General features: G+C 43.3%; 4 protein-coding genes across 16 annotated transcripts in view; 2 read left to right on the top strand and 2 right to left on the bottom strand.

Annotated features, from left to right (window-relative positions):
- The window catches only part of LOC126561342 (serine/threonine-protein kinase mig-15), a 57084-nt gene extending 54696 nt beyond the window's left edge, over positions 1 to 2388 (top strand). For 7 of the 11 annotated variants that reach the window (XM_050217436.1, XM_050217433.1, XM_050217435.1 and 4 more), the window contains 6 exons: positions 135 to 908; positions 975 to 1130; positions 1204 to 1374; positions 1449 to 1598; positions 1676 to 1885; positions 2213 to 2388. In XM_050217436.1, the coding sequence (XP_050073393.1) occupies positions 135 to 908; positions 975 to 1130; positions 1204 to 1374; positions 1449 to 1598; positions 1676 to 1885; positions 2213 to 2386 (1635 nt within the window). In that variant the 3' untranslated portion in view covers positions 2387 to 2388. The remainder of the gene's footprint in view (positions 1 to 134; positions 909 to 974; positions 1131 to 1203; positions 1375 to 1448; positions 1599 to 1675; positions 1886 to 2212) is intronic. The other 4 variants (XM_050217438.1, XM_050217440.1, XM_050217439.1 and 1 more) reach the window with 1 other exon arrangement.
- The window catches only part of LOC126563183 (uncharacterized), a 385303-nt gene that overhangs the window by 160874 nt on the left and 211277 nt on the right, over positions 1 to 13152 (bottom strand). The window lies entirely within an intron of this gene.
- Positions 1 to 13152, bottom strand: part of LOC126562946 (sugar transporter SWEET1-like) — a 207476-nt gene that overhangs the window by 179194 nt on the left and 15130 nt on the right. The window lies entirely within an intron of this gene.
- The window catches only part of LOC126563082 (peptidoglycan-recognition protein SC2-like), a 260445-nt gene that overhangs the window by 238018 nt on the left and 9275 nt on the right, over positions 1 to 13152 (top strand). The gene's annotated exons all lie outside the window — the stretch shown is intronic.

The following is a 13152-nucleotide window of genomic DNA, read 5'->3' as shown; positions in this document are numbered from 1 at the left end:
TTGTGAACATGAAATTTGCAATGCTTCTAAATGCGAACGAAAAATAAATTTAAAATGAAACATTAAAAACTTAACTTAACCCTTGAAAATGCAAATAAAATTGCAATCGTACTAAAACCTACTCCCAACTGAAGTATCGGGCTGCGGTGAATTCCTCCGTCCAGTCGAACCTCCAAGTCCCCGGTAGCATGCAATCCAAATCCTTCCTTCCAGCTCCAAACAGTACCACCAACAGCGCAAACACCACCACCAACAACCTGAGCGCTGGTCCGGCGGTCAGTGGCAATGTGGGAAGCAAAGGCAACGCTTCTTCGCCCCATTCGACGGTGTCGAACTCGTCGTCCTCCCGCAACAACAGTCCCAATCATTCGATTAACACTAGACTCCTAAGCAGTAGTAGTAATAGTAGTAGTAGCGTCGTCGTCGTCAATCATAAACTGCTCAATAACAATCATTTACTACCTCCTCCCTACCATCAACAATATCACCAACAACACCATCAAATGAAACATCATCTGCCAATGGGAACGATGCCGGTGCATCTGCTTCCCGGTACTGCGAATGGGAACGCAAACAACCAACAACAATCGCCGGGTACCGCACAACAACCACAACAACAACCGCTTCCGGTGTCGCCATTCTCGTTGGCACTGCAACAGAAGCAGCGCAGTTTCCTGACGTTCGGTTTTGGCGCACAGTCAGGCGGATCGGCCGCATCGCGTCGCGAGAGCCATGTGAACGTGAACGTCACACCAACGTCGCACGATGCTTCGAGCGATACGCCCGAAATCCGGAAGTACAAGAAGCGCTTCAATTCGGAAATTCTGTGTGCGGCACTGTGGGGTGTGAATCTGCTGATCGGCACGGAGAATGGTTTGATGTTGCTGGATCGGTCGGGACAGGGCAAGGTAAGGTTTCGGGAAAGGTAAACCAATTGCTGAAGGAATCCTTATTTAAAATCTTATCTCTTGCAGGTCTACCAGCTGATATCTCGTAGACGGTTCCAGCAGATGGAGGTGCTCGAAGGACAAAACATTCTGGTGACGATCTCGGGCAAGAAGAACCGTGTCCGTGTGTATTACCTGTCCTGGCTCAAGTCAAAGATATTGCGCACCGATGGACTGACGGATGTAAGTTTCGCGCGGGTAGTTGGAAAGAGTCGTAAGCGTGCCGTTTTCTGACTTCTTCTTTAATTTATTTTAGCAACAAGTGGAACGCCGCAACGGCTGGATCAATGTCGGCGATCTGCAGGGTGCAGTGCACTTCAAGATCGTCAAGTACGAGCGAATCAAGTTCTTGGTGATCGCTCTGAAAGACTCGATCGAAATCTATGCCTGGGCACCGAAGCCCTACCATAAGTTTATGGCTTTTAAGGTAAGCAAAGAGGTCTACTCCCTTCGACGATTCAAGAAGCAAAGCTAACTTTTTTACTTTACTCTAACGCGCAGAGCTTCGGTGAACTGATGCATCGTCCACTTTTGGTCGATCTGACGGTCGAGGAGCAGACGCGACTAAAGGTCATCTACGGGTCGGCGGAAGGTTTCCATGCAGTCGATCTCGATTCAGCAACCGTTTACGATATCTATCTTCCTAAGCATGTAAGTTCAAGTGTGGAAAAGGTGTCCCAGTTCGTATTAAAATGGTTTTCGTTTGGATTTCTCCCAACCGTTTCTAGACTCAGGGTCCAATTTCGCCACATTGTATCGTAACGCTGCCGAACTCGAACGGCATGCAGCTACTGCTGTGCTACGACAACGAAGGTGTCTACGTCAACACGATGGGCCGCGTGTCCAAGAACATTGTGTTGCAGTGGGGCGAAATGCCAACTTCCGTTGCGTACATCGGCACCGGTCAAATAATGGGCTGGGGCAACAAAGCAATCGAGGTAAGTTAAACCTTTGCAGGGTTTTAAATGAATAGTGGAATATTGCAAACCCGCTGTGGACCCAAACATTCAATAGCAGAGGACCCAACATTCATCAGAATTTACACAGCAGATTGAAAAGTTCTACAGTCTATTTGCCAATGTCCCCTAACTGAATGCAAAGTTCCACTATATGATTGCAAAGTTCCACAAGAAGCTTGCAATATTCCACTATTTATTTGGAAAAAATCCTTTTATTGAAAAATTCCATTCCATGGTCCGTTCCAAACCTGTATTGTAACGATTCTTGCATCTCTCTTACACTTCTCTTCTCTTGTGCCGTTTTAGATTCGCTCGGTAGAAACCGGCCACCTGGACGGTGTGTTTATGCACAAAAAGGCGCAGCGTCTCAAGTTCCTGTGCGAGCGGAACGACAAGGTTTTCTTCAGCAGTGCCAAAGGCGGCTCGTCCTGTCAGATCTACTTCATGACGCTGAACAAACCGGGCATGGCCAACTGGTAAAGCCCACCTCCATCTGCATGTGTATGTGTGTGTGTGCATTCCCGGTGGGTATGAAATGGAGTTTAGTAGGACGAGTGACAGCCGTAAACGATAAAGTGTTAGCAGCAGCAGCGGCGAAATGACGAGATATGTAGAAAATAATTCTTTTTGAGTCCCTCTGAGGCCCTCTTTGACTGAGGGAACAGGCAATGTGGTTGCAAACGCGCGATAGTACCCCTCACGCATACACACAAAACCCATGCAACAAAACAGCGCAGATAAGGAGAAGTAGAAGTAGAAAACAGCAGCAGCAAAATAATAATAAAAGTAAAGTACACACACACACAGTGAGCAGGAAACCCTTTTTACTCTAGAAATAGTAGCAACCAACACAAACCCACATGTAAACTAATTATAAGCAGCAGAAACCGAACAAAGCAAACAAACAAGCAGGAAAGCAAAACATAATAACAAACGAAGCGTCGTTAAGGAAAACAAAACGAATTATTAACACAATCGGGAAGAAGGAAAGTAGAAACACGAAATAGATAACCAAGGTTAGGTAACATTATTATCGGAATGTGGCGCGCACCGCACATGATTCGCATTTTGTGCAAAAAAGGAGGAACTAGTATGCGTGTGGCGCATCACTCCCGACGATCATTATTGTCTCTCAGCAGCCAGCAATCCCATCTTATGAGTGCATCATCCCAGTATTAGTCTAGGGACGTGCAAAAAAAAAACTCCCCCCGTTTGTCCCCAACAATCCCCCATCAGCCCCATTCAATCTCTGTGTCTCTCCTTCGAGCGCGTTAGATAGCGACTCGTGTTTTGTTTTTTTGTGGCATCCTCCCGAAGCCATGTATTCCAATCGTGCGTGTCGATCGATTTTGGGCATTTTCCCTCGTCTGTATTATTCAGGTTAGCATTTTTAGCGCACGCTAGTTACAAAAACTAGTGCCGTGTGTGGTATAATCGAATTATTAGTAGACACAAGAACACAAGAAAAGGGGAGTGCGATCAATTATTATGCGAGAAGAAGATATCAGGAAGATGTCAGGCAGAGACACCGCGTGTGTAATAGTAGAGAATTTTACCTTGCCGCAGCAATATGTGGTGAGGTCCCTGTTTTACACACCGGGAAAAAATGGAAATAGGAAACGAACGGCAGACAAATCAGTGGATAGAGTTGAAAAAAAGGATGGGAATGGTAATGTTCGACTTGATGCAACAACCCTTTCAACCCTGTATTTGGAATGCTCGATTTATAGCAGCATTTATGTTGCAATCGAATTTTAAACACTGCAAATTTCAAACAGAAGAAGGAAACCGTGAGTGATTTTGATATTTTTTTACACTCTCTTCTACCTAACCTATCTTATCGTGCGCAACATTCATTCACGCCATAGCATTTTTTGTTTTAGTTTTCCCGTTCTAAGTTAAATTTCGTTTTCTCAACCGCTTAAATAGAGTGGATTCACCAGTATCATCCAATTTAATTGAGATTAGTGCAAAATAGTAACATGTATACTCGAGTATGCTGATTCGTCGTGTGTGTGTGTGTATGCGCGGAAAGGGTTTTATGTGTTTACGTTTTTTTTATCTCTCTTTTTTTTTGTTTGCTTTGAGCATTTGGAACCACATTTATCTCTCGTATTTAAGTACACGATCTGCAAAAGAGTGTGCGCAACACTGACACGCATACACACAGGGAATTTGTTAGTTAAGGAATAAGCGTGATAGCTTAAAACGGGCGTCCACACACCCATCTGTACGTGGCGCTGAAGATAGGGAGCAAATTGATGATTTAGCACTCTCGTACCGCGTGGGCTAAGAGCAAACCCGTCCCGCGTAAAGTGCGTAAGAGAGGAAAAGTGTTTTGTTTTCAATTTTAGAGTTTTTTTCCGCCCTGTCCTAATTTTTATGTTTTCTTTTCTCGTTTTGTTTTCATATACATATGCATATTATATATATAAACCGTAAAGATATCCAGAAAATAGTATTTTATTTTTTTTCCCCTCACTTATATACGCTTGAAGTGTAAGGCAATGTTGCTGCAAGAAACAAGAAACAAAAACGAACATAAGTAATGAAGTAAACTCGAACAATGTAGCCAGGTGGACATGAGGGAGCGTTTGGTGTAGAACAAAAAACACAAAGTGTGTAGCAAAAAAGCATAATGCAGGGTTAGGAACGCACATTGTGCGAAGAAAAACTCGCAAGACAAGTAACGAAAGGATACAGTTTAGAAGCTATGAGAGAAAATCAGTTAAGCGTTCAATGAAGTGAAAATCAGAAACAGAACATAGAAACGAAAACCGTACATTTGATCGCGATGGCGTCCTAGTTTGATCGGGTTTTTATCATTATAAAACTACCACCCCTCCCTCTCAGGCCAGCAAACCCCCCCTCCCCTCCCAGGGTGGTTATTAATGCGTGTGCATGTATGTGGCGTAGGCATTGTGCACGAATTTTCCAATTTATAAGCAAACACAGTGAACAAATACAACCGAACAGGAAATAACAGAAACTCGCCTATGCAACACAGCGCGGGAGGGGGGGGGGGGGGAGTGGCAGCAAACAAGGGGGTAATGCATGTTATCATTCACGTAATCATTCGCCTACATTAGAAACACGTATTAACGTTTTGAAGCAACAAAAAAAAGTCATAAAAATACATTTTTAACATACGCAAAAACACAACCACACACTCACACAACACAACACACGGTACCGCATTCACACAAACAAAGAAACACACACACACACTTACACAAACAATCAAAACTCATCCACAAAATCATTCTATCTCTCTATCTCTCTGTTTTTTGAATTAGGAAACCCCTTAGCAAGTAAGCTAATTTGGAATGAACAAAACAAGTCGAAAGGAAGAGGAAAGCAAGCGAGCAAGCATATAAGCATGATAGAAGAAATAGTAAGGAAACAGGACAATTAGCAAACCGGTGAAAAAGCAAGAAGAAAGTGAAAGAAAATGTGGCATGAATTAAACAAAAATGAAGAAACAAACAAAAAACGCGTAGGATTATGAAGCAGAAAAACACAGTAAAGCGAAGTGAACGAGCAAGAAGCGAATACGAAGAAAGCGGGGTATATATGTGTATAGAACAGCGGAAGTGCAGAAGTGAGAAATAAAAACTATCGGCAAGAAAAAAATGTAAGTCCTGAAGAAATATCCGTGTGATACTCCGGTGCACTAACGTGCAGCTAACTTTGAATCGATGATGACACTACAGCACACAAATGCTGCTCACCTAGAAATGCAAAAAAAAAAGATAAGGTTTGTATGTTTTATAATTTACGATAATAGCAACTGGGTACACTTAATACAATTGCATCGCTGTTGTACTTAACCTACTGTACGTCGTACAACATCACTAAACCATTTAACGAAAAATATCCGAAGCTGAATATTGTTTTTTTCCGCAATGACTGGGTGAGGGGATGGGGGGATCTGGGTGGGATGCGGGGGTAAAAGGCGCATCCAATGGTATGAAGAAGGCTCCGATCGGACCAGGAATGACCGAGATATCGTTTATTTTCCACCGGAATGTTTTTTTCCGCAATAGCTGGGTGAGGGGATGGAGGGATCGGGTTGGGGTGTTCTACAAAAAGGTGGACGGACCAAAGACGCATCCAACGGTAGGTCATTCATCCCGATCGAACCAAAACTGAGCGAGTTACAACCGATTTTCCACGGGAATGTTTTTTTCCGCAATAGCTGGGTGAGGGGATGGAGGGATCGGGTTGAGGTGTTCTACAAAAAGATGGACGGACCAAAGACGCATCCAACAGTAGGTCATTCATCCCGATCGGACCAAAACTGAGCGAGTTACAACCGATTTTCCACGGGAATGTTTTTTTCCGCAATAGCTGGGTGAGGGGATGGAGGGATCGGGTTGGGGTGTTCTACAAAAAGGTGGACAGACCAATGACGCATCCAACGGTAGGTCATTCATCCCGATCGGACCAAAACTGAGCCAGTTATAACCGATTTTCCACGGGAATGCTGTTTTTCCGCCATAACTAGGTGAGGGGATGGAGGGATCGGGTTGAGGTGTTCTACAAAAAGGTGGACGGACCAAAGACGCATCCAACGGTAGATCATTCATCCCGATCGAACCAAAACTGAGCCAGTTATAACCGATTTTCCACGGGAATGCTGTGTTTTTCCGCATAAACTAGGTGAGGGGATGGAGGGATCGGGTTGAGGTGTTCTACAAAAAGGTGGACGGACCAAAGACGCATCCAACGGTAGGTCATTTATCACGATCGAACCAAAACTGAGCGACTTACAGCCGATTTTCCACGGGAATGCTGCTGGCAGAATTTCCCGGAAGTTCATGGAAAATTCCCCGTAGTCTCATGCGATACTAAAAATCACGTTGTGAAGGTCTTTTTAACAGATTTTTCAAGAAAGAAACAAAAATTATGAAGAATAAAGTAATTTTGAAAGTCACACTTAAAATGGCATGGAAAAATATTTGTCACGACGGAAAGAAAATAATTTTCTGGCCACTTTTAAAACTTCCATTTGCTACCTCCTCGAATTCATGTTCTCCTGTTACTCCTGGTCGGATTTTGCCACACAAAAATTGCCGGATTTTTGGCACAAAAATCCGACCAGGATCGACTTGAAGTAACAGGAGAACATGATTTTAAGGAGGTAGCTCGGGTGGGCCGAAAATTTCCAAATCCAAAATCAGTTTTAAAATCCCGAGTCAAAATTAAAAGTGAATTCCAAACTTTAAATTTCCAACTCAACTTTAACTTGGATTTCGAAAATTAAAACTGGATTTGGAAATTTTCGTCCGACCCGAGCTTCCTCCTTGAAAACATGTTCTCCTGTTACTTCAAGTCGCTCCTGGTCGGATTTTTGTGCCAAAAATCCAGCAATTTTTGTGCGGCAAAATCCGACCAGGAGTAACAGGAGAACATGAATTCGAGGAGGTAGCAAATGGAAGTTTTAAAAGTGGCCAGAAAATTATTTTCTTTCCGTCGTGACAAATATTTTTCCATGCCATTTTAAGTGTGACTTTCAAAATTACTTTATTCTTCATAATTTTTGTTTCTTTCTTGAAAAATCTGTTAAAAAGACCTTCACAACGTGATTTTTAGTATCGCATGAGACTACGGGGAATTTTCCATGAACTTCCGGGAAATTCTGCCAGCAGCATTCCCGTGGAAAATCGGCTGTAAGTCGCTCAGTTTTGGTTCGATCGTGATAAATGACCTACCGTTGGATGCGTCTTTGGTCCGTCCACCTTTTTGTAGAACACCTCAACCCGATCCCTCCATCCCCTCACCTAGTTTATGCGGAAAAACACAGCATTCCCGTGGAAAATCGGTTATAACTGGCTCAGTTTTGGTTCGATCGGGATGAATGATCTACCGTTGGATGCGTCTTTGGTCCGTCCACCTTTTTGTAGAACACCTCAACCCGATCCCTCCATCCCCTCACCTAGTTATGGCGGAAAAACAGCATTCCCGTGGAAAATCGGTTATAACTGGCTCAGTTTTGGTCCGATCGGGATGAATGACCTACCGTTGGATGCGTCATTGGTCTGTCCACCTTTTTGTAGAACACCCCAACCCGATCCCTCCATCCCCTCACCCAGCTATTGCGGAAAAAAACATTCCCGTGGAAAATCGGTTGTAACTCGCTCAGTTTTGGTCCGATCGGGATGAATGACCTACTGTTGGATGCGTCTTTGGTCCGTCCATCTTTTTGTAGAACACCTCAACCCGATCCCTCCATCCCCTCACCCAGCTATTGCGGAAAAAAACATTCCCGTGGAAAATCGGTTGTAACTCGCTCAGTTTTGGTTCGATCGGGATGAATGACCTACCGTTGGATGCGTCTTTGGTCCGTCCATCTTTTTGTAGAACACCCCAACCCGATCCCTCCATCCCCTCACCCAGCTATTGCGGAAAAACAGCATTGCCGTGAAAAATCGGTTGTAACTCGCTCAGTTTTGGTCCGATTGGGATGAATGACCTACCGTTGGATGCGTCTTTGGTCCGTCCACCTTTTCGTAGAGCTCCCCAACCCGATCCCTCCATCCCCTCACCCAGCTATTGCGAAAAAACAGCATTCCCATGGAAAATCGGTTATAACTGGCTCAGTTTTGGTCCGATCGGGATGAATGACCTACCGTTGGATGCGTCTTTGGTCCGTCCACCTTTTTGTCGAACACCTTAACCCGATCCCTCCATCCCCTCACCCAGCTATTGCGGAGAAACAGCATTCCCATGGAAAATCGGTTATAACTGGCTCAGTTTTGGTTCGATCGGGATGAATGACCTACTGTTGGATGCGTTTTAGGGTCGTCCACCTTTTTGTAGAACACCCCAACCCGATCCCTTCATCCCCTCACCCAGCTATTGCGGAAAAACCCAGCATTCCCGTGGAAAATCGGTTGTAACTCGCTCAGTTTTGGTCCGATCGGGATGAATGACCTACTGTTGGATGCGTTTTAGGGTCGTCCACCTTTTTGTAGAACACTCCAACCCGATCCCTCCATCCCCTCACCCAGTTAATGCGAAAAATACAGCATTTTTTGTGAAAAAAAGGTGATCACTCGCTTATTTTTGGTCCAAGGAAGGCGTGGATCTCAAAATTTCTTGGAAAACCATACCCAACGATACGACTTTGGACCGCGTACCTTTTGTAAAACACTCCGTCCCAATCAATTCATTTCCGCCCAGTTATTTCGCGAAAAAGTGTTTTTCCACAATAACTTGGCGGAACCTGGAATGCAGCTAGTGGAATTTCCGGGAGTCTTTTGGACCCCCTTGACGATGAGCCTCCAGTAGATCTTCATAGGCGAAGTTCGTGCTACCCCTGGCCGGCGTGGACTCTGACTCCCAGCTCCACCCATCAGTTAACCCGCTACTGATTACAGAATTTACTGATCTACTACATCTACAGAGCTACTGATCCTTGTTTCCCAACGACTGTGCCAATGTGTTTCTTTCAGATGGTTGACATCTTTATGCTGATGATTTGAAAATTTATATGCCTGTGTCCTCGTCCGTTCATTGTACGATCCTTCCTTCCTTAACTCCTTCTATACCGAATTGTTGTTTGAATCGGTCTAGTGCTTGGCCTTGATAAATGTTGTGTTCAGTCGTTTGGTTGTTCGTTTAGTAAAATACGATTCACCCACTCCTTTTGTGGAACTAAGTTATCTAGAGTCTCCTCTACTAATGTTTTGGGGGTCTGGCTGGACAATAAACTGTCTTTCAACGAAAATATTGGCAACATAACTTGCCACATGATGACACGATAGCATGACAGACCGCCGCCCCTTACGTCTCACGTCTCGTAGTGCGTAGGAACCCCTTTACACTTTTAGAATGATTGAAAGGCAGAAATGTCTTAAGAAATATGTATAAAAGCAGCACAACAAATGATGAGAATACGGCGCTGAGAAAATTAAGCTCTATCTCTATCTTATTATACTTTGCAAAGATCTCCACAACGTGTTTTTTAACACTAAAGTCGAATTTTTGGCGACGAAGTTTACAATTATATTATTCCATTTTCACTATCGAGCTACATCAATCTCAAGTCGATTGAAGTCGACTTGTTTTTGGACAATAAAATACAAACTATAAGAAATAGCTAAAAATGATGTTATTGTAGAGTAGTAGAGAATATTAAAACGTAAACCTATTTTTGTATCATTTTATTTTAACGTCTTTGACTCCGCGCCACACAATTTTTAGTAGTTTTTTTTTTTGTTCTTTTTAGATCAATTATCAACGATGAATAAACTATTAAATAAGAAGAGAGAAAATAAGTTTTGAAAGTCCTTTTAGGCCGTCTACACGTACAGAAGAGGCATGGTAGGCCCAGATTGAGTTGGGAGGATGGCGTAGAATCATCCGTCATCAAGGCCGGGATGACGGATTGGCGGACGACGATGCGGGACCGTGAGCGGTTCCGGATTCTGCTTGGGCAGGCCAAGACCGCAAAGCTGTTGTAGCGCCTGATAAGTAAGTAAGTAAGCTTAAAAATCCGTTAACAAGGCTTTACATGGGTAGCAAAAATCGCACATTTGCCAAACTTAGAACTAATGTGATAGAGAACCAGAAATTGCACTCCGCTTAGAGCCTTCGAAATGCTAGATCCGCCCCTGCCTAAAAGCCTTGATGAAGCATAATCTTGATAACCAATGGGTTGATACATGGATTAAATTCTAAATACATTTAAAAATGAAAAGGTAAAAAAAAAATTATAGCCAGCTACATTCCTACATAGTTTACTATCACTTAAATATCTATTCAGTTTTCATTAATTCAAGATGAAAAACACATAAAAATTCACACCATTTCTTGACAATAGCTTCGATTTTAGGGTAAACAAGGTTGAATAGGATCCTTAATTCTTCAAAAGTAGTCTTACAAAGATTACTCACTGACGTGAAACTACTTTTAATGTTTTACTGTCAATGTCTTAGAGCGCGTTCAACAACTGGGTATTAAAGTTCTGTTAAATGAAGGCCGTAACTTTGTTAAATATTGCAACTTTTCCCGACAGGATCGTCGTCATCCTTGCGTTTAAGTCTTTTATTTTTATCCTTTTCAATTATACTTCCCATAATCTCACAGCAATTTCCTTTTTTTTTCAATTTTAATTTTGAGTCTCAAAACATAGCTAAGACACATGGATTTTTTTTTCGTTTACTTATAGAGGCTACATTCACCTCTCTACTGTATAAAAAAAGGATTATTATTATTATTATTATTATTATTATTATTATTATTATTATTATTATTATTATTATTATTATTATTATTATTATTTATTAACGTGTTGTCTGCCAATAGGCTACACTACACTCTTACACTCTACTTAAAATTATTTAACTCTAAACTTAGAGAAATGGGGAGGGAGTTGAGTGCTAAAGGGAAGACCGCATACTGGAGCGTAAGGATGGAAGGGAGAGATGGAAATCGAACACAAGAGACGAGGAGTTAAACGAACGCAGTGGCCTCAAAGAAGGATCGTTGCGACCGGCAGCCGTACGGCGCCTAGGGATAATCAAAGGGGGACGAATACGAAGGGAACGGTTAGGGACATAGAACGGGATGGAACCAAGCAGAAAAGGAGCATCTATACAGTTCAACAAGAGGGAAGCGACAAAAAGTGTTTGGGAACGTGATCGACCGTCTTCGAGAGAGTCAAGACTCAGCAACTGACACCTTGACTAGTAACCGGGCAGGGTGGAGGTGGATCTTCCAAGGAATTGGCGAACCGCAAACCTGGTAAAAGACCTCTGCACCCGCTCAATTCAATCCATATGGATCCGAGCCGTTGGTGACCAGATTACTGAGCAATACTCCAGCAATGACCTGACCAGCGAACAGTACAGCGTTTTCAAACACAGAAGATTAGAGAAGTCACGGGCAATACGCTTCAGGGTACCCAGTGTTTTCCAGGCTCTAGCAACCATAGAGTCGATGTGGGACGTTAGGGTAAGGCCACTATCGAGCCATACGCCTAAGCCCTTGACCAGCGAAACCCGGTCGACTAGGACCTGATCAAGCACATAAGGATAGAGGAAAGGAGTGCGGGAACGAGTAAACGAAATGATTTGACACTTCACAGGACAAAGGGTGAGAGAGTTATGAGCACACCAAGAGGAAAAACAGTTAAGAACAGTTTGAAGGAAAACGCAATCCGCACCCGATGAGATTGGGAAAAAGATTTTCACATCATCGGCATAGCAAAGAAAGCTATCTTGTGGCAAGACAGACGTAATGTCACTAAGGAATAGGACGAACAATAGAGGACTTAAGACACTACCCTGGGGAACACCGGCCCCAGAACAGAAGGAAGTAGATAAATTAACATTTAGTTTAACACGATATGTACGCTCACTTAGAAATGACTGCAACAAGGAAACAATTATGCTGTTGATCCCTAATTGTGACAATTTCTCAAGAAGTAACTCATGAGGAACGCGGTCAAACGCGGATTTGAAATCCGTGTAAATAGCGTCGACTTGAGGCACAACATCAAGATGAGTCGACACGAACGACGTAAAACACATGAGGTTGGAGGAAGTGGAACGTTTAGGAACAAACCCGTGCTGGATTTCCCTTCTTAAGTATAGGCACAAGCCAAGCTTGTTTCCAGACCGAAGGAAAAACGGACGAACACATAGATAAACGGAATAACTTTAATAACAGAGGGGCGGAGGATGGTTTAATCTAATACAAAACTATGGCATATGTGGCTTAAATATTATGGAAAACTATTGCCTATAAAACTATGGAAACTGTTATGCCATATGATATCGGATAAGTTTAAACTATTGCTTAAATTTCTTTGTATAAATGACTGATGCGTAAAAATCTAATGAGGCGGTTCTGCTGGAGTTTGTCGGGTGATAGGATTGTCGTTAAATCAGTTTCTAGTTGGCAGGTGGCTCGGTGTGTCGTGTATCCATGGCAATCGGTGAGGATGTGGCGGACGGTGATGTCAACACCACAGAAACATCAGAGTGGAGGACTGGATTTTTCTAGGATGTAGGAGTGCGTAAGGCGGGTATGACCTATACGAAGGCGGGAAAGGACTCGTTGGATGTGGCTGGATTCGGTAGCCTCCCATGAAGAGGTGTTGTTCTTGATAGGACGGAGTTTGTTGCTGAGGTCTACGTTGTGTCATGCGGAGTTCCAGTGTTGGGAGATGATGGTGTTGGTGAAGCGGATGGCCTCACGGCGTGAAAGGGTGTTGTATGGTTCTTCAGGACGGATGC

This window comes from Anopheles maculipalpis, chromosome 3RL (assembly GCF_943734695.1).
Source record: "Anopheles maculipalpis chromosome 3RL, idAnoMacuDA_375_x, whole genome shotgun sequence".
In the NCBI taxonomy this organism is placed as follows: domain Eukaryota; kingdom Metazoa; phylum Arthropoda; class Insecta; order Diptera; family Culicidae; genus Anopheles; species Anopheles maculipalpis.
This window is presented reverse-complemented; position numbering and strand designations above follow the sequence as displayed.